This window comes from Procambarus clarkii, chromosome 86 (genome assembly GCF_040958095.1).
Source record: "Procambarus clarkii isolate CNS0578487 chromosome 86, FALCON_Pclarkii_2.0, whole genome shotgun sequence".
Taxonomy (NCBI): domain Eukaryota; kingdom Metazoa; phylum Arthropoda; class Malacostraca; order Decapoda; family Cambaridae; genus Procambarus; species Procambarus clarkii.
This window is the reverse complement of record NC_091235.1, coordinates 4,772,169-4,798,044: the sequence shown is the minus strand read 5'-3', so window position 1 is coordinate 4,798,044 and position 25,876 is coordinate 4,772,169. Positions and strand designations below refer to the sequence as shown.

At 41.1% G+C, this 25,876-nt stretch overlaps 1 protein-coding gene across 3 annotated transcripts in view; it reads left to right on the top strand.

Moving 5' to 3' along the window:
* LOC123768929 (uncharacterized) overlaps positions 1–22,064 on the top strand; it is a 40,863-nt gene extending 18,799 nt beyond the window's left edge. For all 3 annotated transcript variants that reach the window (XM_045759804.2, XM_045759778.2, XM_045759769.2), the window contains exons 3-5: positions 3,637–3,787; positions 11,048–11,211; positions 19,656–22,064. In XM_045759804.2, coding sequence (XP_045615760.2) covers positions 3,637–3,787; positions 11,048–11,211; positions 19,656–20,051 — 711 coding nt within the window. In that variant the 3' untranslated portion in view covers positions 20,052–22,064. The remainder of the gene's footprint in view (positions 1–3,636; positions 3,788–11,047; positions 11,212–19,655) is intronic.
* The last annotated feature ends 3,812 nt before the right edge of the window (positions 22,065–25,876 follow it).

The window sequence follows — 25,876 nt, the reverse complement described above, 5'->3', positions numbered from 1 at the left end:
GTGTGAGGGGTGGTGAGAGGGGTGGTGAGAGGGGTAGTGTGAGGGGAGGTGAGAGGGGGAGGTGAGAGGGATGGTGTGAGGGGTGGTGAGAGGGGTGGTGTGAGGGGAGGTGAGAGGGGTGGTGTGAGGGGAGGTGAGAGGGGGAGGTGAGAGGGATGGTGTGAGGGGTGGTGAGAGGGGTGGTGTGAGGGGAGGTGAGAGGGGTGGTGTGAGGGGAGGTGAGAGGGGGAGGTGAGAGGGATGGTGTGAGGGGTGGTGAGAGGGGTAGTGTGAGGGGAGGTGAGAGGGGTGCTGTGAGGAGAGGTGAGAGGGGGAGGTGAGAGGGATGGTGTGAGGGGTGGTGAGAGGGGAGGTGTGAGGGGATGTGTGAGGGGTGGTGAGAGGGGGAGGTGAGAGGGATGGTGTGAGGGGTGGTGAGAGGGGTGGTGTGAGGGGAGGTGAGAGGGGTGGTGTGAGGGGAGGTGAGAGGGGAGGTGAGAGGGGTGGTGTGAGGGGAGGTGAGAGGGGAGGTGTGAGGGGTGGTGTGAGGGGAGGTGAGAGGGGGAGGTGAGAGGGATGGTGTGAGGGGTGGTGTGAGGGGTGGTGAGAGGGATGGTGTGAGGGGTGGTGAGAGGGGTGGTGTGAGGGGAGGTGAGAGGGGTGGTGAGAGGGGAGGTGAGAGGGGAGGTGAGAGGGGTGGTGAGAGGGGTGGCGTGAGGGGTGGTGTGAGGGGTGGTGTGAGGGGAGGTGAGAGAGGCAGGTGAGAGGGATGGTGTGAGGGGTGGTGTGAGGGGAGGTGAGAGGGGAGGTGAGAGGGGGAGGTGAGAGGGATGGTGTGAGGGGTGGTGAGAGGGGTGGTGTGAAGGGAGGTGAGAGGGGTGGTGTGAGGGGAGGTGAGAGGGGAGGTGAGAGGGGTGGTGTGAGGGGAGGTGAGAGGGGAGGTGTGAGGGGTGGTGTGAGGGGAGGTGAGAGGGGGAGGTGAGAGGGATGGTGTGATGGGTGGTGAGAGGGGTGGTGTGAGGGGAGGTGAGAGGGGTGGTGTGAGGGGAGGTGAGAGGGGAGGTGAGAGGGGTGGTGTGAGGGGTGGTGAGAGGGGTGGTGTGAGGGGAGGTGTGAGGGGAGGTGAGAGGGGAGGTGTGAGGGGTGGTGTGAGGGGTGGTGAGAGGGGAGGTGAGAGGGGAGGTGTGAGGGGAGGTGTGAGGGGTGGTGTGAGGGGTGGTGAGAGGGGAGGTGTGAGGGGTGGTGTGAGGGGTGGTGAGAGGGGTGGTGTGAGGGGAGGTGTGAGGGGAGGTGAGAGGGGAGGTGTGAGGGGAGGTGAGAGGGGAGGTGTGAGGGGTGGTGTGAGGGGTGGTGAGAAGGGAGGTGAGAGGGGAGGTGTGAGGGGAGGTGTGAGGGGTGGTGTGAGGGGTGGTGAGAGGGGAGGTGAGAGGGGTGGTGAGAGGGGTGGTGTGAGGGGAGGTGTGAGGGGTGGTGAGAGGGATGGTGTGAGTGGTGGTGAGAGGGGTGGTGTGAGGGGAGGTGTGAGGGGAGGTGAGAGGGGAGGTGTGAGGGGTGGTGTGAGGGGTGGTGAGAGGGGAGGTGAGAGGGGAGGTGTGAGGGGTGGTGAGAGGGGTGGTGAGACGGGGGTGAGAGGGGTGGTGTGAGGGGAGGTGAGAGGGGAGGTGAGAGGGGTGGTGTGAGGGGAGGTGTGAGGGGTGGTGAGAGGGATGGTGTGAGGGGTGGTGAGAGGGGGGTGAGAGGGGTGGTGTGAGGGGAGGTGAGAGGGGAGGTGTGAGGGGAGGTGAGAGGGGAGGTGTGAGGGGTGGTGAGAGGGGTGGTGTGAGGGGAGGTGAGAGAGGTGGTGTGAGGGGAGGTGAGAGGGGAGGTGTGAGGGGTGGTGAGAGGGGTGGTGTGAGGGGTGGTGAGAGGGGAGGTGTGAGGGGTGGTGAGAGGGGTGGTGTGAGGGGTGGTGTGAGGGGGTGGTGTGAGGGGAGGTGAGAGGGGAGGTGTGAGGGGTGGTGTGAGGGGGTGGTGAGAGGGGAGGTGTGAGGGGTGGGTAGAGGGGAGGTGTGAGGGGTGGTGTGAGGGGTGGTGAGAGGGGTGGTGTGAGGGGTGGTGAGAGGGGTGGTGTGAGGGGAGGTGAGAGGGGAGGTGAGAGGGGAGGTGTGAGGGGGTGGTGAGAGGGGAGGTGTGAGGGGAGGTGTGAGGGGTGGTGAGAGGGGAGGTGTGAGGGGAGGTGAGAGGGGAGGTGAGAGGGGAGGTGAGAGGGGTGGTGAGAGGGGAGGTGTGAGGGGTGGTGTGAGGGGGTGGTGAGAGGGGAAGTGAGAGGGGAGGTGTGAGGGGTGGTGAGAGGGGTGGTGTGAGGGGGAGGTGAGAGGGGTGGTGTGAGGGGTGGTGTGAGGGGAGGTGAGAGGGGAGGTGAGAGGGGTGGTGTGAGGGGTGGTGAGAGGGGAGATGTGAGGGGTGGTGTGAGGGGAGGTGTGAGGGGAGGTGAGAGGGGTGGTGTGAGGGGAGGTGAGAGGGGAGGTGAGAGGGGAGGTGAGAGGGGAGGTGTGAGGGGAGGTGAGAGGGGTGGTGTGAGGGGTGGTGTGAGGGGAGGTGAGAGGGGTGGTGTGAGGGGTGGTGTGAGGGGAGGTGTGAGGGGAGGTGAGAGGGGTGGTGTGAGGGGTGGTGTGAGGGGTGGTGAGAGGGGTGGTGTGAGGGGTGGTGAGAGGGGAGGTGTGAGGGGTGGGTAGAGGGGAGGTGTGAGGGGTGGTGTGAGGGGAGGTGTGAGGGGAGGTGAGAGGGGTGGTGTGAGGGGTGGTGAGAGGGGAGGTGTGAGGGGTGGTGTGAGGGGAGGTGTGAGGGGAGGTGAGAGGGGAGGTGTGAGGGGAGGTGAGAGGGGAGGTGAGAGGGGAGGTGTGAGGGGAGGTGGGTGTTTAGACAACTCGTCCTTTCGAGTTGTCACAACGCCACTAAAATGATGTAGTTAATAGCTTGAACCTAGGGGAATAGAAAATAGAAAACGAATAGAAAATGGGACAGATCACAGACTTTTTCAAGGCCTTAACTCGCTCACCATTGCTGTAGTCAACTCTGTGTTTCATAAGGAGAATGCTGCGGAGACTTGGCTAAATCTGTTGAAGGTTAGGAATCTTTTTGTATAGTGATTATAGTGGTAATGAATAGCCTAAGAAATATTACATCAACGTTATTCACTGTAATAAACGTTATACTGTAACCCTTTTGAGACGCTCAGGAAGACTTTTCTCCTCTGTAGAAAGAAAATATATATAGGAGATCAGCTCATTCAATGGGTGGGATTGTGTCGTCTGGCTCTTCTGCTACGCACTTACTATAGTCCAACCTTTTGTTGTTTTCTTCTCTACTGTGAGATAGCTCCCGGAGATACAGAAGGGAGCCCACTTCTTTATTGAGGGAGGCCAGTTTCTGGTCTCCAGTAGGCACTCGTGTTTTGATACAACCTGGCGTGGTACCTGGGTTTGGAGGACTCCAAATGTATAGTTAGAGAAGATACAGAAGGGGCCCACCAGAAAGTGGCGTTTCATTACATTTCACACTGAATTTAGGTCCAGGTGGATGCATTCGGCCCAGCCCTCTCTTGCAAGATCTACATCCACATGTATCAGGCATTGTAGGTGGCCCAGTGTTTAATACTGTGGTTCTTGTTTTGACCAGATGTTGGTGGAAGGAAGTGTGACAGAGCTCCAGGGGGTGATGGGTCGACTCCAGGTAGTAGGAGGAGAGCAGTACTATTTCAACAGGAACCACAGCTTCCTCTACGGCGTCAGAGTCCATAGTCTGCAGCTTCAGCACATCTTCCGCTTGGGTAGGTCTCGCGGCCCTTTGACCACGGGTTGGACAAGTATATGAGTGGGATTGGGTGGTTATAGAATAGGAGCTGCCTCGTATGGGCCAATAGGCCTTCTGCAGTTACCTTTGTTCTTATGTTCTTATGTTCTTAATCGAAGCGTTAGTAACAAGACACCTGGTGTGGTTCTTAAGCTATATCTTGCTCTGGTTAGGCCCCATTTAGATTATGCAGTTCAGTTTTGGTCGCCGTATTATAGAATGGATATAAATTCACTTGAACGTGTCCAATGTAGGATGACTAAGTTAATTCCCCAAATTAGAAATCTTTCATATGAAGAAAGATTAACAAAGCTTAAGTTGCATTCACTGGAAAGGCGAAGAGTTAGGGGTGACATGATAGAGGTTTACAAGTGGATGAATGGACATAACAGGGGGGATATTAATAGGGTATTAAAAATATCAACACAAGACAGAACACGAAACAATGGATATAAATTGGATAAGTTTAGATTTAGGAAAGACTTGGGTAAATACTGGTTCAGTAACAGGGTTGTTGATTTGTGGAACCAATTGCCGCGTAACGTGGTGGAGGTGGGGTCCCTCGATTGTTTCAAGCGCGGGTTGGACAAGTATATGAGTGGGATTGGGTGGTTATAGAATAGGAGCTGCCTCGTATGGGCCTATAGGCCTTCTGCAGTTACCTTTGTTGTTATGTTCTTATAAATTCACTTGAACGTGTCCAGCGTAGAATGACTAAGTTAATTCCCCAAATTTGAAATCTTTCATATGAAGAAAGATTAACAAAGCTTAAGTTGCATTCATTGGAAAGGTGCAGAGTTACGGGTGACATGATAGAGGTTTACAAGTGGATGAATGGACATAACAAAAGGGATATTAATAGGGTATTAAAAGTGTCTACACAAGACAGAACACGAAACAATGGGTATTAATTGGATAAGTTTAGATTTAGGAAAGACTTGGGTAAATATTGGTTCGGTAACAGGGTTGTTGATTTGTGGAACCAATTACCGCGTTACGTGGTGGAGGAGGGGTCCCTCGATTGTTTCAAGTGTGGGCTGGACACGTTTATGAGTGGGATTGGGTAGTATAGATAAGAGCTGCCTCGTATGGGCCAATAGGCCTTCTGCAGTTACCTTGTTCTTATGTTCTTATGTTCTTCCGCCATCTTTTTCCATATATTTTATGTGTGTTAATTAGGGTTTCATATATCTTACTTGCTGTATGGAATGGACTTTACACCTCTGCACGTCGAGTGGACAACTTTACTGCTGAAATATTTGTTATTTTGTTTATTTAAATAACCTTTTATTGTGTTTCAGTTGATCAAAATATTGTTAATCTATTTAAAAAGTTGACAACTTACAATGGTTTATAATGCATATTAATATTCTCAAATATATTTTGACTTCAATAATGGTACTTTTGGACTTTATTTACTGTAAAATTATTGAGAACTGGACTTGTGAATGACGAATTATAAAACATATTTTACATGAACTGTACTTTGAATTATATTTACTTTTTACTTCTAGATATAATCCATATACACATGTAAAACTTGCATTTATGTGTATGCCTATATTAAAATATATTTGTTATTTAAATTTGTTATAACTGTAAAGTTGTTTCCTAGGCCTCCCTCTCAGGAACTTCCCTCTGCACACGCACTGCGTAGAACCTGTTGGGCATGACCCTTTCCCAGCGTGAAGAACACATAAGGGATTATATATCTTTGGATCATATATGGGAATCATATATGGGAATCATATATGGGGGATCATATATGGGGGATCATATATGGGGGATCATATATGGGAATCATATATGTGGGGATCATATATGGGAATCATATATGTGGGGATCATATATGGGGATCATATATGGGAATCATATATGGGGGATCATATATGGGGGATCATATATGGGAATCATATATGTGGGGATCATATATGGGGGATCATATATGGGAATCATATATGGGGGATCATATATGGGGGATCATGTATGGGGGATCATATATGGGAATCATATATGGGGTATCATATATGGGAATCATATATGGGGGATCATATATGGGGGATCATATATGGGGGATCATATATGGGAATCATATATGGGGGATCAAATATAGGGATCATATATGGGGGATCATATATGGGGATCATATATGGGGGATCATATATGGGGATCATATATAGGGATCATATATGGGGGATCATATATGTGTGGGGATCATATATGGGAATCATATATGGGGGATCAAATATAGGGATCATATATGGGGGATCATATATGGGAATCATATATGGGGGATCATATATGGGAATCATATATGGGGGATCATATATGGGGGATCATATATGTGTGGGGATCATATATGGGAATCATATATGGGGGATCATATATGTGTGGGGATCATATATGGGGGATCATATATGTGTGGGATCATATATGGGAATCATATATGGGGGATCATATATGGGAATCATATATGGGGGATCATATATGGGAATCATATATGGGGGATCATATATGGGGGATCATATATGGGAATCATATATAAGAACATAAGAACAAAGGCAACTGCAGAAGGCCTATTGGCCCATACGAGGCAGCTCCTATTTATAACCACCCAATCCCACTCATATACTTGTCCAACCCGCGCTTGAAACAATCGAGGGACCCCACCTCCACCACGTTACGCGGTAATTGGTTCCACAAATCAACAACCCTGTTACTGAACCAGTATTTACCCAAGTCTTTCCTAAATCTAAACTTATCCAATTTATACCCATTGTTTCGTGTTCTGTCTTGTGTTGATACTTTTAATACCCCATTAATATCCCCTTTGTTATGTCCATTCACCCACTTGTAAACCTCTATCATGTCACCCCTAACTCTTCGCCTTTCCAGTGAATGCAACTTAAGCTTTGTTAATCTTTCTTCATATGAAAGATTTCTAATTTGGGGAATTAGCTTAGTCATCCTACGCTGGACACGTTCAAGTTTATTTATTTATTTATTTATTTATTTATGCATATACAAGAATGTACATAAGGAATGTGAGGATACAAATATGGTAATTACAGTCTTGTAAAGCCACTAGCACGCGCAGCGTTTCGGGCAGGTCCTTAATCTAAGAAAATTTTAAGGAGGTAAATACTTGCAAAATTATAGACAAAAAATGATAACAGATTACATGAAATGAAAAAAAAGATGAGAGAAAATTGTAGGTACAGTATATTAAAGCACATAGGTAGCTAAGATTGATTGCAATGACAGCTTGAATGGTAGTTGACAAAAATTGGTAGGCACAATACAGCAGAAACAATATAAGAATGGTTGCAATGACAGCTTGAATGGTAGTTGACAAAAATTGGTAGTCACAATACAGCATATGGCTAGCACATAAAAGAAGACAGCAATGAACACAATGATAAGGTTGTTTGAAATTACATAAAAATTAGGAGATTGGGTAACACTAGGTACAGAGCCAATTTACAGCTCAGTGTAGGAAAACTAAGAAGATGAAGTTAGGTACTTTTTGGTTTTGCTTTTAAATAAGGCAAAAGTTTTACAGTTTTTCAATTCACTAGGGAGTGAGTTCCATAAACTAGGTCCCTTAATTTGCATAGAGTGTTTACACAGATTAAGTATGACCCTGGGGATATCAAAGAGATATTTATTTCTGGTGTGATAATGGGTCCTATTACATCTGTCCAGGGAGAGTTTCAGAGCATGGTTTGCATTTAAGAACAGGGTTTTGTAAATGTAGTTGACACAAGAGAATGTGTGGAGGGAGTTAATATTTAGCAAGTTTAGGGATTTAAACAAGGGAGCTGAGTGTTGTCTGAAAGCTGAGTTAGTTATCATTCTGATAGCAGATTTTTGCTGTGTGATGATGGGCTTAAGGTGGTTTGCAGTGGTAGACCCCCATGCACAGATACCATAATTAAGATAGGGGTAAATTAGTGCATAATATAGTGAGAGGAGAGCAGAGTTAGGAACATAATATCTGATTTTGGAGAGTATACCAACTGTCTTAGAGACTTTCTTAGTTATGTGTTGAATGTGGGTGCTGAAGTTGAGTCTCGTGTCTAGGAATAGGCCAAGAAACTTGCCATCATTTTTATTACTGATGTTAATGTTGTCTATCTGTAGCTGAATTGCATTTGATGATTTGCTTCCAAATAAGATGTAGTAAGTCTTTTCGATGTTTAATGTTAGTTTGTTCGTTGACATCCATAAGTGGACTTTTTTTAATTCATTATTCACAACATTATTTAGTGTATGTGGGTTGAGGTTTGAATAGATAAGAGTAGTATCGTCAGCAAACAGTATAGGTTTGAGAATATTAGAGACATTAGGCAGATCGTTTATATATATAAGAAATAGAAGAGGTCCTAAGATGCTGCCCTGTGGCACTCCAACGGTAATTGGTAGAGTGGACGAAGTTGTATCATTGATGGTTACATATTGGTGTCTGTCACTAAGATAGGATCGGATGTAGTCAAGGGCAAGGCCTCGGATTCCATAATGCTGGAGTTTAAGTAAGAGGTAGTTGTGATTAACAGTATCAAAGGCTTTTCTTAGGTCAATGAAGAGTCCAATCGGAAACTCATTTTTGTCAAGGGCTGAGTAGATAACGTCAAGGAGACTAATGATTGCATCGTTGGTGCTCTTTTGGGACCGAAAGCCAAACTGGCAGGGGCTGAGTATGTCGAATTTTACGAGGTAGGAATAGAGCTGTTTGTAAATAATTTTTTCAAATATTTTTGATAGAATGGGTAGATTTGATATAGGTCTATAATTGTTTATGTCCGCCGGATTGCCTCCTTTATGGACTGGCGTTACTCTTGCTTTTTTGAGGATATCAGGGAAGGTGTGACACTCTATAGATTTGTTGAACAGTAGTGCTATGGGTGGGGCAAGGGCATGGGAGGCTCTCTTGTACACAATGGACGGAATTTCACTGGTGTTCCCTGCCTTGGTTTTTAGAGAATGTATGATGGACACAACATCTGCCGGGCTGATTGGTGAAAGGAGAAGAGAGTTTGGATAGCTGCCTGAGAGATATGTGTTAATATGTGTCTGAGTCTGTGGGATTTTACTGGCAAGATTAGCACCAACCGATGAAAAGAAACTATTAAATTCATTTGCCATTTCTAAATCAGTTGACGGTATATCCCCATCCTTGTAGAGTTTTATTTGGTTATATGAGTGTTGCTTAGTTCCTAGGATACTAGAGATAGTTTTCCAAGTGTTTTTCATGTTGCCTTTTGCTTCATTGAATCTATTCACATAATATGCAAGTTTTGCCTTTCTTATGATACTGGTAAGCATTGATGAGTACCTTTTAGCTACTTCCTTTGAAACTAGGCCAATCCTAACTTTCTTTTCTAAGTGAATTTTCTAAGTGAATTTATATCCATTCTATAATATGGCGACCAAAACTGAACTGCATAATCTAAATGGGGCCTAACTAGAGCAAGATATAGCTTGAGAACCACACCAGGTGTCTTGTTACTAACGCTGCGATTAATAAATCCAAGTGTCCGATTGTCCTTATTACGAACATTTATGCATTGATCCTTTTGTTTTAAATTCTTACTAATCATAACTCCCAGATCCCTTTCGCAATCCGACATCGCAATCTCAACACCATCTAGCTCGTATCTTGTAACTCTATCATCATTACCTAACCTCAGAACTTTACAGTTATCAGCATTAAACTGCATCTGCCAATCCTTTGACCATTTCAAAACCCTATCTAGATCAACTTGAAGTGATAGTGAGTCCTCCTCCGAATTAATTTCCCTACCGATTTTCGTATCATCGGCAAATTTGCAAATGTTGCTACTCAAACCTGAATCTAAATCATTTATATATATTATAAACAACAGAGGTCCCAGGACAGAGCCTTGAGGCATTCCACTTACAACATTTTCCCACTCTGACTTAACCCCATTTATACTAACTCTCTGTTTCCTTTGGTATAGCCATGCCCTAATCCAGCTTAATATAGCACCCCCAATACAATGAGACTCTATCTTTTTAATCAGTCTTTCATGTGGCACTGTATCAAAAGCTTTGCTAAAGTCAAGGTACACAACATCACAATCCTTACCACTATCAACTGCCTCAACTATGCTAGAATAAAAAGATAACAAATTTGTTAAACATGAACGGCCATTTATAAAACCATGTTGCGACTCAATTATTAATTTATGTTTTTCAAGATGAAGACGAATTTTATTTGCTATTATAGATTCGAGTAACTTTCCCACAATAGACGTTAGGCTAATTGGTCGATAGTTAGACGCAAGTGATCTATCTCCTTTCTTAAAAACTGGTATCACATTAGCAACTTTTCAAAACTCTGATCTACCACACATGCATCATCCTGTTTACATAGTACTTTTTTGTAACTACGTACACCATAGTATAAACATTGATGTACTAAGAAATTAGCAGAACTTTGTACTATTCACCTTTTAGAGTCCAAAAAAATTAAGCTAAAAAACAAAGTTAAATAATCCTAGGCCTTTTATAGCATACATATGTACTATATTAGGACTGAGATAGTGTGTATTAGGCCAAGGAAGGCTATATTAGTTTAGTTTGTCTTTGCAACATAAGTAAAAAATAGTTTTCCGGTTTGTCCAAATTCAATAGTATCGATTTCTACTGTCTAAGTGCTTTGTACATAGGTATGTGTACTATGGTCCTCATCCTTACTATAATAATAATAATAATAATAATAATTTATTCACAAGAAGGTACAATGGATTGGTGAGATTACATAAGACTGGTTTTTGAACATTCTTGCAAAGGCACTAACACGCATATCATTCCGGGCAGGTCCTTAATCTTGCAGTAAATAGGTACCCAGGAGTTAGTCTGCTTGTTGTGGGGTTGCATCTTGGGAAGGATCAGCAGTTCGACCCTCCCCAGGATGCAACCCTTGATATAAACCTTGATCTACATTGGCTGCCTGTCTCCCGATATAGTGAATTATATATTCATATTTGTACCGCACTCACATCTACCACTTGAGTCAGTAATATTGTCCCACAATATTCTTCCAGGCTATTAATTGTTTGGCATATTCAGGCGATGAGTTACAATAACGTGGTTGAAGTATGTTGACCAATCCACACACTAGAAAATGAAGGGACGACAACGTTTCGGTCCGTCCTGGACCATTCTCAAGTCGATTGAGCATAAATGACTAACGCTATATTATACACTACAGGTATGAGTGTGAGGTGCAGACTGAAGAAGCACAGTTCTGGGCTGTGGGGGATAGAAGGTGTGTGGGCAGGCAAGAAATATCCACAGGACCCCTGTGCTGTGTATGCTCTCCTCCGTCAGTGGTGTCTCCAGCACCACCTCTCTCACCACACTCTCCACGCTCTGGTCAGTCACTCCGTGTCTCATTAATATTAATAATGATTGATTTATATGATATACACAGCATCACATTACAGTAGTTAATTAATATGTACAGTTTTTGTATATTTTATAAAGCCACTAATTATGTACAGTGTTTCCAGCATTACTTGACATTATAAGTGAATTGAATTTACATTTTGGGGAAAATTGCTAAAGCATGAGAAGTAAACTATAATAAAATAAATAAGCTATAATAAAATAAATAAACTATAATAAAATAAATACCTGTATGTATGAATGGTTGAAAGAAAATTGAGCAAATAAGTACTTATTAAAAGAAGGCACTAAGTTGGGAAAGCCATCACCAAGGATGCCAACACAAAGATGAACCCACACAAGGTGAGGGCGTATCAAAGATATCAGAGTCACCAAAGATATTGTTGAGTGACATTAGGAAAGCAAGACACATGAACAGCTTGAGAACTGGGACATTCTACTAGAAGGTGCACGAGTGTAAGTGGGACAATGCAGTTCGGTCAATAATAATTTATTAATTCATTTTGTTGGGGGCAGGCACCCTGTGTATATATACATGTTAGGCAAATATCAAGGATCCCCCCAAGGTGGGATTATTGACCCTCCCCAGGATGCAGCCACGTAACAAGCAGACTAACTCCTGGGAACATATTTACTGCTAGCTGAACATGGGTGATAGGAAATGCACCCAACTATTTCTGTCTCGCCTTTCATTCGAACCCAGAATTCTCAATTGTGAGTCGAGAAAGAACCTAATTGTACTACCGGGACCCTAGAAGAAGCAGGGTGATGTTGGTTTTCAACGTTGGCATACAAGCTCTAGTTAGTGGTCGAACACAAAGTACCAGAGCTGAGGCATAATCCAGGAAGGTGTTGGACGTCAAGATGATGAAGGGTTGAAGGAGAGGCAGATGAATAGCCGGGACCGCCAATATTGAGATTAAACAGAACGAGGGAGGAATTCAAATAGAGGAGCATGTGTCTATCAGCTCTCCAGGAAGTATGGAACAACACTTTAAGCAAAGTAAGGGTCTTCGAGCATTCAACTCTGAGGTGAAAGATATGGGGTGATGACAAGACAAACGAGTATCAAAGATCAACCCCAAAAGTTTAGCAGAATCTATATACAGAAGGGGATTACCATAGTGACAAAGGAGGGACGAAGAACGACCTGCTTCCATGTAAAGTCATGGCACACGTCTTAGTTGTATAGAACCTGAAACCATGATTAGTGATCCAGAACGGCACAGTATCACACGCAAGTTGTAGCTGACACTTATAGGGGGAGGAAAGGGGGAATCATCCCTCCGACAGTAGAGTGAGTTCATCAACATAAAGGGCCAAGAAAATGTCAGAGAGAAGGAAGGAAGGAAGACCATTTAAAGCACCCATGAAAAGAGTAGTTCTAAGAACACTACCTTGGAGAACACCTTCATATTTTTTAAAAGTGTCAGAAAGATCGGCACTAAGTCTTCATTTTAAAAGAACTACGAGAGAGGAAACATTGAAAGAAGCATGGGAGATTACCACAAAGGCCAAAATAATGTAGTTCATTTAAAATATTATATCTCCAGGTGGAGTTTTCCATGTTAAAAATGTTTCCATGTTTTCCTGCCCGAAACGCTTTGCGTAATTAGTGGCTTTAGGCATTGTATGTACTAGCTCTATCTATAAAGCCAACAAACTTTGTAAAATCTCTTTATGTATGTACCTTTACCTAAATAAAAATTATTATTATTATTATTATAAAAAAGATTGGCAACCACAGAGGTCTTTGCAGCAGAGGCAGTACAAGTATTGACCTCCAAGTCCACTAATACTGTATATCAGTCGTGCTGTGGCATTTGCGAAAGCCAAACTGAGAGGGAGATAGCTACAGTGTTCTAAGAATCACATTAGATGCACACTGACCATCATTCAAAAAGTTTGCAGGCGCAACTCGTCAGGGCAGTGGGGTGAAAATCCTTAGGGAAAGTCCCTAGAGTACTGGTTTTCTGAATAGAAATAACAACTGCCTCAAGCAAGTCCTCGTGGACTGAAAACGCCTCCCAAATACATTCAGGACATTCAGACATTCAGGAAATACTAAAGGAGATATGACGTAGCATCTCATGATGTATACTGTCTGAGGATGCCACCATAGAACTGCAGATGGACAGAGCAGACTTTTCCAATAGAGATAAGATATTGTTACAGTATATGGGAGCTGTAGATGAGTGGGAAAGTCCTAGGGACAAGATTCAGAAAGGGGCTTACAAGTATGGAAAGCAGGAGCACCAGATGATGAAAGATAAGCACCAGATCTAACAGTTGAAAAGTGCAAATGCAGTTTGTTCGCAACCAACTACCTGATCTACCATGACAGAACCATGGAGATCAATGACAGGCAATATGTCTGGAACAAATTTACCAGCAACATTATGGATTTTCTTTCAGATCTGAGGGTGAGGGGTATCAACCATAATGGGTGAGGGGTATCAGCCATAAATTTCCAACTCTCACACTTAGCTGCATAGATTGGTCTTAGAGACCACTGCACTCGCCTCTCGAAACAAAATAAATGAATCGGATGCCTCTCTACATCAGTGTCTTTGCCAGGCATCACATTGACAGTGTTTGCCTGAACATAGTATAAATTCCACCAGGGAATGAACTTCCATGCCACTGGAAGACTAGCAAGGAAGAGAGCGGAGGGCAGCATCTAGTAAAGTGTCGTGAAAAAGGACGGGGGTTCAAGGGAGAGGCAGATCAGAGAGGTTGGAAAAAACATAAGAATAAAGATAACTGCAAAAGTGCTGTTGGCCCATACGAGGCAGCTCCTATTTATAACCACCCAATCCCACTCATATATATGTCCAATACATGTTTGAAACAATCGAGGGACCCCACCTCCACCACGTTACGGGGTAATTGGTGCCACAAATAAGAACATAAGAAAATAGGAATAAAGATAACTGCAGAAGGCATATTGGCTCATACGAGGCAGCTCCTATTTATAACCACCCACTCCCACTCATATGCATGTCCAATACACGTTTGAAACAATCGAGGGACCTCACCTCCACCACGTTACAGGGTAATTGGTTCCACAAATCAACAACCCTGTTACTGAACCAGTATTTATCCAGGTTTTCCTAAATCTAAACTTATCCAATTTATACCCATTTTTTTGTGTTCTGTCTTGTGTTGATACTTTTAATACCCTGGTACTTTAAGAGTACTGTAGAGGTGAATAGCTCCCACTCCACATGATCAAATTGCCACCTGAGGGAATGAAAGTGGAGGGTGGAAAGAAATGGTTACAAGGACGGGGAATTAATAATAATTATACTGTAATTATAAATGGTTATTGTCGTGGAGGTCATCAAGAACACTCAATGTCAGATCTATATAAATAGAAGAGGAGCACAGAGAAAAATCAATACAGGAAAGGGTGCGAGTGCATGAGTCAACTTTAGTAGGTGTGCCGGAATTCAGGAGAGATAATGAAGAGGACAAAAGATTCAAGGCGGCAGCCTAGCTTGGGTATTTGTCAGATCAACATTGCCTTAGAGGCCTATCAAAGGTCTTCCCATTGTTCCTAAGGATTTTTTTCCAGTCAAATTTTAAACTAATGTAATGTCTTGATATTTATGGTGTCACCGGGAAGACGATTCCATGGGTTTATTACTGTTACAACTATGGAAGTGGGGCTTCTATGGGGTACTGGTACTATTAAGGGGTAAAGGTAGTTAGAAGACAAGAGTATCAAATATGGGAGAGCTAAAAGGCCCGGCCCCCAAAATAAACTATCCACAGTAGTAATAACTTGCTACAAGACCAAATATGTTCGTCTAAGGGTTGATCACTGCGCCAGCTCCCACCTTGGAAGAAGAGATACTCTGTAATTCATGTACTTATTTATTAACCCCTTAACAACCCCCCATATACACTCACACCAATAACAATAATAATAATAACTTTACCACACTATCTTACGTTAAAAGCCTTGGTCCACGTAGGCAGGATACAAGGTTTACACTAATAACAAGCTAGGGTAAAGTACTACTGGATAAGCACTGAAGCTGGATGCAGCTTAGGGTAGTGAGACCATGTGGTACCCTAATACAAAACACAACACTTAGGGTAAACAAAACACTGGCAAATACTAACCCCAGGTCTCACCAATAGTTACTACCAGAGTAGGTACACTTACTAATGCCCCGTGCTTAGCGTAAGGATACAGGAACTTCAGGTAAGGGAAATAAGTAAGAGGAGAAGGGAGGAGAGTAGGGGTGCAGCCACAGAGTAGGTCTTATCCCCACGACACCAGCCAGAGAGAAGAACGAGCTAGCCACCAGCTGCCTCCCTCATGTCGTGGTGCCAGGAGGAGCCTAATTGATCGTGCAGCTAAGCACATTAAAGATCTTCCCCTATGCAACGTATTGTTACTTTATGAATGATTAGAAAGTATTAGTAAGCAAAGTTGGTGCCTATGTTATTATTTAATAATCAACCCCCAGCTCAGTCTTTAAATGCTCTTTGAGAAACAATAATAGTCTTACGTCTGGCAGGGAAGATACAAACAATTGCTATTCGAGATGCCCAACTGTACTACCAGGAAGTTTAATAGCTCAATTTTGACCTCTGGTTTCCACTGGAGAACCCAGGGTCGTAACAATTACTCCAAGGGTGAAAATGTAAAACATCTGTATTTTGTCCTAAATTGTGGCTTTCTGAGCTTGAAGCTGACATTTGTTACACTCGCCTTTTAAAGAAGTGGATTTGAATTAATATCTTTCAATTTGTTCAGTTTGGTATTGAAAAGGTCTCGATGAGATCAGCCTTGTCATGTCTAGTTTGCTGTGTTGTCAGTACTATGACAAACGTTCCTGGTACGAGAGATGACTTAGTTTGGGATGGTACCTTTCTCCAAAGCAGATATATCCTTTTCAAAGTCCGGTCTGCATGCTTGGATACAGTAGTCCAGATGGGGGTGCACCAGAGACTTGGGCAATTAAATATTGTATTCACTTTTTCCTTGAGGTCAATGATTCTTGTGATTATTCCTAAAGTTTGATTGGCTTTTTTTACTGCAACTCCTACTCGCTAAGCAACTTTGAATGAAGGGTCCTTGCTATTATGTCATTTTCTTTGTCAATCTGTTGTATGGTTGTACTGTACTATGATTTTAGTGTTATGGCATACTGTACATGCAAGATCTTGCATTTTTTAATGTTGAAAAGCATTTGGCAGTTTTCTGACCATTTGTGGCATTCATGTAGATCTCTTTAAGACCTTAGTGAATAAAATTGGATAATTTTAGATTCACGAATTGATAAATACTGACTTTAAATATAAGTCGGTAAATGTAGGCTGTAGATAAATGGAACAAATTACCAGCAAACTTAATTGACAGGATTGCTGGATGTTGCAAGAAAAGGTAGGCATATTGCCTGAATTTATCTAAATTTACTTAAATAAAAAGTAATTCTTTTATCCTTATGTAGTCTAGGTGACTTAGGCCATTATCTGGTGGACGTAATGGTCAAGCCCATGTAGATTAGGGTTGCTCAGCAACGATAATGATCATTTCTCTTGTTTACCTGAGGATTCTTTTCTTTCACTGAAGCAATGGAGAGAGGCTCCCTAGCCTCTCTCCCATGTGGCTCCCTAGTCACATTGAGAGAGCCAGATTCTTGTTCTTACTTCCACTATGCCAGAGTGGGTCTCAAAGACCTTGTGTAATTCTTAAGACTTGGCTCCACCAGTGTGTAAGTTCAAGATAGCTACTGAGGGTCCATCAGAAAAGAACAGTTAATTATATTCAGTGCTTGATTTTTATGAAGATGTCCTATATGAACGTTTTCAAATCTGACACATACAAGTAGGGAGCCACCGGGGCTCTTCAGAAAGCGGCATTTATAATAATAATAATAATAATTTTTATTTAGGCAAAGGTACATACATAAAGAGATTTTACAAAGTTTGTTGGCTTTATAGATAAGAGCTAGTACATACAATGCCTAAAGCTACTATTACGCAAAGCGTTTCGGGCAGGAAAAAACACTACTGACTAAAGCTTAAAACTAATGGGTAAAAAGAAAAAAATGCGTTGAGTACAAATAAAAATAGAGGTAAAAGAGGGGGGAACATTGCTGAAAAAACAGCACAAATACAATTACAAATTATTACAGAAAATTACATTAAAACAGCGTTGAATTGTAAAACAAAAAACAAAAACAAAAAAAAAAAAACATACATGGGTTGACAATAGAGAGGTAAGGTAGGTTACAGGGAATTTATTAGGTAGTGCTTCGTTTTTAACTTAAACTGGTTGAGAGAGGTACTGTCTTTAACATGGTTGGGAAGGTCATTCCACATCCTGGGCCCCTTGATTTGTAGAGCATTTCTGGTTTGATTAAGTCGTACTCTAGGAATATCAAAACTGTATTTATTTCTGGTGTGGTGCTCATGGGTTCTGTTACAACCTTCTATGAAGCTTTTGAGATCAGGATTGGCATTACAATTTAGCGTTTTGTATATGTATAGTACACATGAGAGAATGTGCAGTGACTTAATGTCTAACATATTCAGGGATTTGAATAGGGGTACCGAGTGATGTCTGGGGCCAGAATTGGATATTGTCCTAATAGCAGCTTTGTGTTGAGTAATTAGAGGACGTAAGTGATTTTGGGTAGTAGAGCCCCAAGCACAAATACCATAGTTGAGATATGGATAGATAAGGGAGTAATAGAGAGTCACCAGGGCAGGGCGTGGTACATAATATCTGATCTTAGAAAGAATGCCCACAGTTTTTGAAACTTTTTTTGATATGTTTAGAATGTGTCCCTGGAAATTCAGCTTGTGGTCAATGAGAATGCCAAGGAATTTGCCATCTAATTTGTTACAAATTTGGGTATTGTTTATTTTGAGATTTATTTGATTAGAGGATTTATTGCCAAACAGAATATAGAAAGTTTTGTCAATGTTAAGGGTGAGTTTGTTGGCAGTTAGCCAAAGATGGACTTTATTTAGCTCAGTATTTACTGTGGCATTTAGAGCAAGGGGATCAGGACTGGAGTAAATGAAGGTTGTGTCGTCAGCAAATAGGATTGGTTTGAGGTGTTGGGAGGCATTTGGAAGGTCATTAATGTAGATGAGAAAGAGGAGAGGGCCAAGTATGCTGCCCTGGGGAACACCAATGTTGATGGGTAGGGTGGGCGAAATTGTATTATTCACAGAAACACATTGGAGCCTGTCAGTAAGGTAGGATTTGAGGTATTGTAGGGAGTGTCCTCTGACACCATAATGATGTAATTTAAGAAGAAGGTTTTGGTGGTTGACAGTATCGAAAGCTTTACGCAGGTCCACAAATAACCCAACAGGGAACTCATTTTTATCAAGAGCTGTATGAATCGAGTTAAGCATACTAATAAGTGCATCGTTAGTGCTTTTTTTGGGCCTGAAGCCATATTGGCAAGGGCTAAGTATATTGAGTTTGGCTAGATATGAGTAAAGCTGCTTATAGATTAGTTTTTCAAAAATTTTTGACAAGTTTGGCAGGATTGATATAGGTCTGTAGTTGTTAACATCTGTGAGATCACCACATTTGTGGACAGGCGTTACTCTCGCTGTTTTTAGAATATCTGGAAAGGTTTGGAGTTCAAGTGACTTGTTGAAGAGCAAAGCAATAGCAGGGGCTAAAGATCTGGAGGCTTTTTTGTAGATTAAAGTTGGTATCTCCTCAAGGGCACCAGACTTGGTTTTAAGGGAAAGGATTATCTCATTGACGTCAATGGAATTAATAGGCTTTAGGTACAGAGACTGGGGATAGTTCCCTGTAAGATAGTCCTTAATGTCAGTACTGAAAGATGGAATATCATTAGCAAGGGATGAACCAATGGAAGAGAAGAACCTATTGAACTCAATAGCAGAATCAGAGGCTGAAAGCTGACCATCGTTATTAGACAGGAGAGTCGGTTTGTTATTTAAAGACTTTTTTGATCCCAATATTTGTGAAATTGTTCTCCATGTTTGTTTAATGTTGCTCTTTATTTGGCTAAATTTATCTTCGTAGTATTTAGTTTTGGCTCGTCTAATTATCTTAGATAGCAATAATGAGTAATTCTTTGAGAATTCTTTGGAGACAATCCCTAACCTATACTTTTTCTCAAGGTCATGTTTTTTATTAATAGATTGTATTTGTAACAATATTTGTATTTGTAACAATATTGTAACAATATTTCGTTATGTTCAACACTGATTTTGTTTTTTAATGTTATGTGTGTTTATTGTAATATGTTTTTAGCTATATATTGTCAAACCAACATTGACAAAATATTAAATTGGGTAAATTAAATATCTTTACGATATGTTTGAAAGGATACATTAGCCTGAAAGCTAAATTTATCCAAATTTATCTCCGACATTAATGTCATTTTCTTATCCAGCTGCACGAGGCTGGGCATATTGCAGATGAGTCAACATTAACATTTGGAAGCTCATCTGAAATCACGAATGATATTCCACCACAAGACTGGCTGCAGCTAAGTGAAGACTGGATGTCACCAGACCTGTTCCCTACAACAGCAGCTGTGGAGCAGAGAGACACTGTGCAGCTGTATGGAGAAGACTGGATGTCACCAGACCTGTTCCCTACAACAGCAGCTGTGGAGCAGAGAGACACTGTGCAGCTGTGTGGAGAAGACTGGATGTCACCAGACCTGTTCCCTACAACAGCAGCTGTGGAGCAGAGAGACACTGTGCAGCTGATGGGAGACTGGATGTCGCCTGACCTGTTCCCCACAGCTGCAGCTGGGGAAGAGAAAGACACTGTAGAGCTATGACTTAATACTGTTAATTTGTTCCATGAAACTGTGTACAGTAAAAATTGGCCACATGTATACATATCTAATACTGTACTGTGTAATTCTGGTATACTATACGAGCATACTGCCAATGGTGTGCACTTTATTCATTACATCTCACTAGAAATGAGAGTTTTTGATCTGTTGGTGGAATTGTAATCTTTAATACAGTTGAATTGTAATTCACAATTTTTCCAAAAACAGTATTAGTAATTTGTTAGTACAATATTGTGCAGAATACAAGTGTCATCACAGTGTATGAAATACCCACATTATCCAAATATTTTCATTTGTTAGCAAGACTTTTACTTGAAATGAGCCATAGGTATTGTGTCCATATGGAGAACTTGAACTATGACTTGAAAATTAACACTTAAAACCTAATTTCAATAATTTATAATTCATGTAGTGTATAATGTTCATGTACAATGATAATTCATGAATCCTGTTTAATTATAATTATGTATAATGAAGTTACAAAACTATTCTCCTTATATAGTTACTGGAAAATAAGTAACCAAGAGAAACTTTTTCCCATTGAAACTGGCCATATAAAATAATTGTCAAACGCATAATTTTTGTGTCAAAAAGTACTCATCTTTGTCTGGGTTCTTAGAGCTGCCCATTATTGTCACTTGCTAATTTATCAGAGCCTCATTAATATAGTCCTTCACCGAGTCTTGAGAGTGTTTTAAATAAATAATAATATATAATAAATAAATGTTTATTTAGGTAACAGTACATGTATAGATGCAAGATGAGTTACAAACAGAATGTTGGATTTCTAGATAGAGCAAGTACATACTATGTCTAAAGCCACTAATACGCACAGCGGTTCGGGCAAGGTGTGGGGAAAAACACTTAGACTACAACTTAAAACGTTCCCATTTTCTCTTTGTAAACGCGCGAGCAGGGCACCGCTCCAGTGCCAGCTAAGTCCGCTACGGGCTCACCATAGCCCGTGCTACTTGGAACTTGTTCCGAGTTGCTGAATCTATAACAACAACAACAACATTCTCTTTGTAACTTACCTGAGGCATTTATCATATGCTGTTAACAGTTTTATATATTTTTGAATTTAAGTGGCAACTGCTCCATGGCGAAGCAAAACCAGTATTGAGATTTTGCATGATGTTCAGAGTATACTACAGTATTTCCATGGTTCTTTATCAATGCCATAATGAACTGAATATGTAATTTTAATTAAAAAAAAAAGAGTTGTTATTGCACTTTAAATACAGTACTGTACTGGAAAAGTATATAATAGGACATAATCAATTGTGTGTAATTATTATTATTGTATTGATATAGAACGCATAAAGTTTCAATCCACTTTGATAATTAATGCAATCTTCTTCACACTTCAGTAATTGTTGAAAAGTTGTAATTGTTTTATTTTCAACACTGGTGTCCAGAAACCAGTGAAAAATTTATTCCTTTTACTGGGAACAGGTAGTTTGTATTTAGGCTTATCGAGATTCCCCTCGGTAATTTAAATTCAAATTCAAATTCAGATGTTTATTCAGGTAAAGTACATACATACAAGGGGTGATACAAATATTGATGAGTTTATAGATAGAGCTAGTACATACAATGCCTAAAGACACTTTTACGCACAGCGTTTCGGGCAGCCATTATAATTATATTGATATTCCCGTGATTGTGTACCTTTCTTACTGTTTGTCATCATTAATACAATAATATTATTACTTACACACAGAAAATCACACTAACTTAATATACATTATTAAAAAAATCCACTGGGCCTGTGAGGTGACAGGAACCCGCGACGAAGATGTTGCCTGCCACATACTCTATCACTGAACCACCACTGACTTGCTAAAAGTTTTACAACTGGATTTCTACTGAAATCACAAGAAGTCTGGAGGCCCCTCCTGAATTTGGGACCAGCCCCTGTATATAAGCATACCTGCTATATCAAATTTGTATTCAGAAGCTCTTTTATTATTTGTATAAATATAATATTATATATTCAAGTGTTTCTCTCACCTACAACAGTCTTTAAGTTCAGTCAAATGCTAGTATATATATTAAAAAAAAAATGGCCAGTGACCTGGAAATATCATTAGTCCATGTCTATGGAATGAAATACCTAGACTATGGAACTCATTCCCTTATGATTTAAAAAATTGTCCAACCTATACTGTATTGAAAAGTAGACTTAAATGTACCTAATTTCATTCTCATAGTTCCCACCTTGAATAGCTACTAACTCACACTGTATCTTGTGCTACACACTCGCCCAATTTAGTACTTAAAACGTGCAACTTCATTAGTATGATCTATTCTATCAAATATAATATAGTCATTAAGTTGAATCCAAATTGTTAAATGCACCTAATATTACATCAGGATAAGGATAAATGGGGGAGACCTTTGACAAGACGCTAGCTTCCTGTTATCGTCGAGGCCACTATAGAAAGAAATGGCCAATGTATGACTGGCCGTCATGTGAGGTGGGGATGTTGGATGAGCTCGTAGCTGGTTTCTAATCTACACTGTGTGGTCTTTCATACAGAATAGGGAAGCAGCACATTGCTGTGTATACCTAAGCTTGTTAAAATCGAAAAGTAGAAACTGGTAAGAGTAATTATAACTTCGTATTGAGTTAAATAAATAAATAAATAAAATAATTAAATGTTTATTCAGGTAAGGTACATACATACAAGAGATTTTTACAAAAATTGCTAGGTTTATAGATAGAGCTAGTACATACAATGCCTAAAGCCACTATTACGCAAAGCGTTTCGGGCAGGAAAAACATTAAAGACTAAAACTTAATACTAATTGAGTTTAAAGTATAAAATGTGTTGAGAACAAATAAAAATAAGAAAGGGGGGAACATGGCTGAAAGAGCAGCACAAACATAATTAGGTCGACAAACAGCGGTGTTTAAAAGAAAAAAAACATGGGTTGACAATACAGGGGTGTTATAAATGATATGAGTGGGACTTCTATGGGGTACTGGTACTATTAAGGGGTATAGGTAGTTAGAAGACAAGAGTATCAAATATGGGAGAGCTAAAAGGCCCGGCCCCCAAAATAAACTATCCACAGTAGTAATAACTTGCTACAAGACCATATATGTTAGTCTAAGGGTTGATCACTGCGCTCCCACCTTGGAAGAAGAGATACTCTGTAATTCATGTACTTATTTATTAACCCCTTAACAACCCCCCCATATACACTCACACCAATAACAATAATAATAATAACTTTACCACACTATCTTACGTTAAAAGCCTTGGTCCACGTAGGCAGGATACAAGGTTTACACTAATAAGGTTAGGAAGGTTTGGTTAGGAATTGTCTCCAAAGAATTCTCAAAGAATTACTCATTATTGCTATCTAAGATAATTAGACGAGCCATAACTAATTACTACGAAGATAAATTTACTCAAATAAAGAGCAACATTAAACAAACTTGGAGCACAATTTCACAAATATTGGGATCAAAGAAATCTTTAAATAACAAACCGACTCTCCTGTCTAATAACGATGGTCAGCTTTCAGCCTCTGATTCTGCTATTGAGTTTAATAGGTTCTTCTCTTCCATTGGTTCATCCCTTGCAAATGATATTCCATCTTCCAGTACTGACATTAAGGACTATCTTACAGGTAACTATCCACAGTCTCTGTACCTAAAGCCTATTAACTCCACTGACGTCAATGAGATAATCCTTTCCCTTAAAACCAAGTCTGGTGCCCTTGAGGAGATACCAACTTTAATTTACAAAAAAGCCTCCAGCTCTTTAGCCCCTGCTATTGCTTTGCTCTTCAACAAGTCACTTGAACTCCAAACCTTTCCAGATATTCTAAAAAAAGCGAGAGTAACGCCTGTCCACAAATGTGGTGACCCCACAGATGTTAATAACTACAGACCTATATCAATCCTGCCAAACTTGTCAAAAATTTTTGAAAAACTTATATACAAGCAGCTTTACTCATATCTAGCCAAACTCAATATACTTAGCCCTTGCCAATATGGCTTCAGACCCAAAAAAAGCACTAACGATGCACTTATTAGTATGCTTAACTCGATTCATACAGCTCTTGATAAAAAGGAGTTCCCTGTTGGGTTATTTGTGGACCTGCGTAAAGCTTTTGATACTGTCAACCACCATAACCTTCTTCTTAAATTACATCATTATGGAGTCAGAGGACACTCCCTACAATACCTCGAGTCCTACCTTACTGACAGGCTCCAATATGTTTCTGTGAATAATACAATTTCTCCCACCCTACCCATCAACATTGGTGTTCCTCAGGGCAGCATACTTGGCCCTCTCCTCTTTCTCATCTACATTAATGACCTTCCAAATGCCTCCCAACACCTCAAACCAATTCTATTTGCTGACGACACAACCTTCATTTACTCCAGTCCTGACCCTCTTGCTCTAAATGCCACAGTAAATACTGAGCTAAATAAAGTCCATCTTTGGCTAACTGCCAACAAACTCACCCTTAACATTGACAAAACCTTCTATATTCTGTTTGGCAATAAATCCTCTAGTCTTATAAATCTCAAAATAAACAATACCCAAATTTGTAACAAATTAGATGGCAAATTCCTTGGCATTCTCATTGACCACAAGCTGAATTTCCAGGGACACATTCTAAATATATCAAAAAAAGTTTCAAAAACTGTGGGCATTCTTTCTAAGATCAGATATTATGTACCACGCCCTGCCCTGGTGACTCTCTATTACTCCCTTATCTATCCTTATCTCAACTATGGTATTTGTGCTTGGGGTTCTACTACCCAAAATCACTTACGTCCTCTAATTACCCAACACAAAGCCGCTATTAGAACAATATCCAACTCTGGCCCCAGACATCACTCGGTACCCCTACTCAAATCTCTTAATATGTTAGATATTAAGTCTCTGCACATTCTCTCATGTGTATTATACATATATAAAACGCTAAACTATAATGCCAATCCTGATCTTAAAAGCTTCATAGTAGGTTGTAACAGAACCCATGAGCACCACACCAGAAATAAATACAGTTTTGATATTCCTAGAGTACGTCTTAATCAAACTAGAAATGCTCTGCAAATCAAGGGGCCCAGAATGTGGAATGACCTTCCCAACCATGTTAAAGACTGTACCTCTCTCAACCAGTTTAAGATAAAAACTAAACACTACCTAATAAATTCCCTGTAATCTACCTCACTCCTCTATTGTCAACCCATGTCTGTTATTTTTTTTTTTTTTTTTTTTTTTTTTTTTTTTTTTTTAATCAACACTGTTTGTCAACCTATTGTATTTGTGCTGCTTTTTCAGTCATGTTTCCCCCTTTTTTTTATCTTTATTTGTATTTGTTCTCAACATCTTTTATTCTTTATGCTCAATTAGTATTAAGTTCTAGATATTAATGTTTTCTTGCCCGAAACGCATTGCGTAATAGTGGCTTTAGGCATTGTATGTACTAGATCTATCTATATATCAATCCATTAATGTAACATCACTTGTATGTATATACCTTACCTGAATAAACATCTGAATCTGAATCTGAATCTGAATAACAAGCTAGGGTAAAGTACTACTGGATAAGCACTGAAGCTGGATGCAGCTTAGGGTAGTGAAACCACGTGGGACCCTAATACAAAACACAACACTTAGGGGTACCCAAACACTGGCAAAATACTATCCCCAGGTCTCCCCAATCGTTACTACCAGAGTAGGCACACTCACTAATGCCCCGTACTTAGCTTAAGGATACAGGAACTTCAGGTAAGGGAAATAAGTAAGAGGAGAAGGAAGGAGAGTAGGGATACA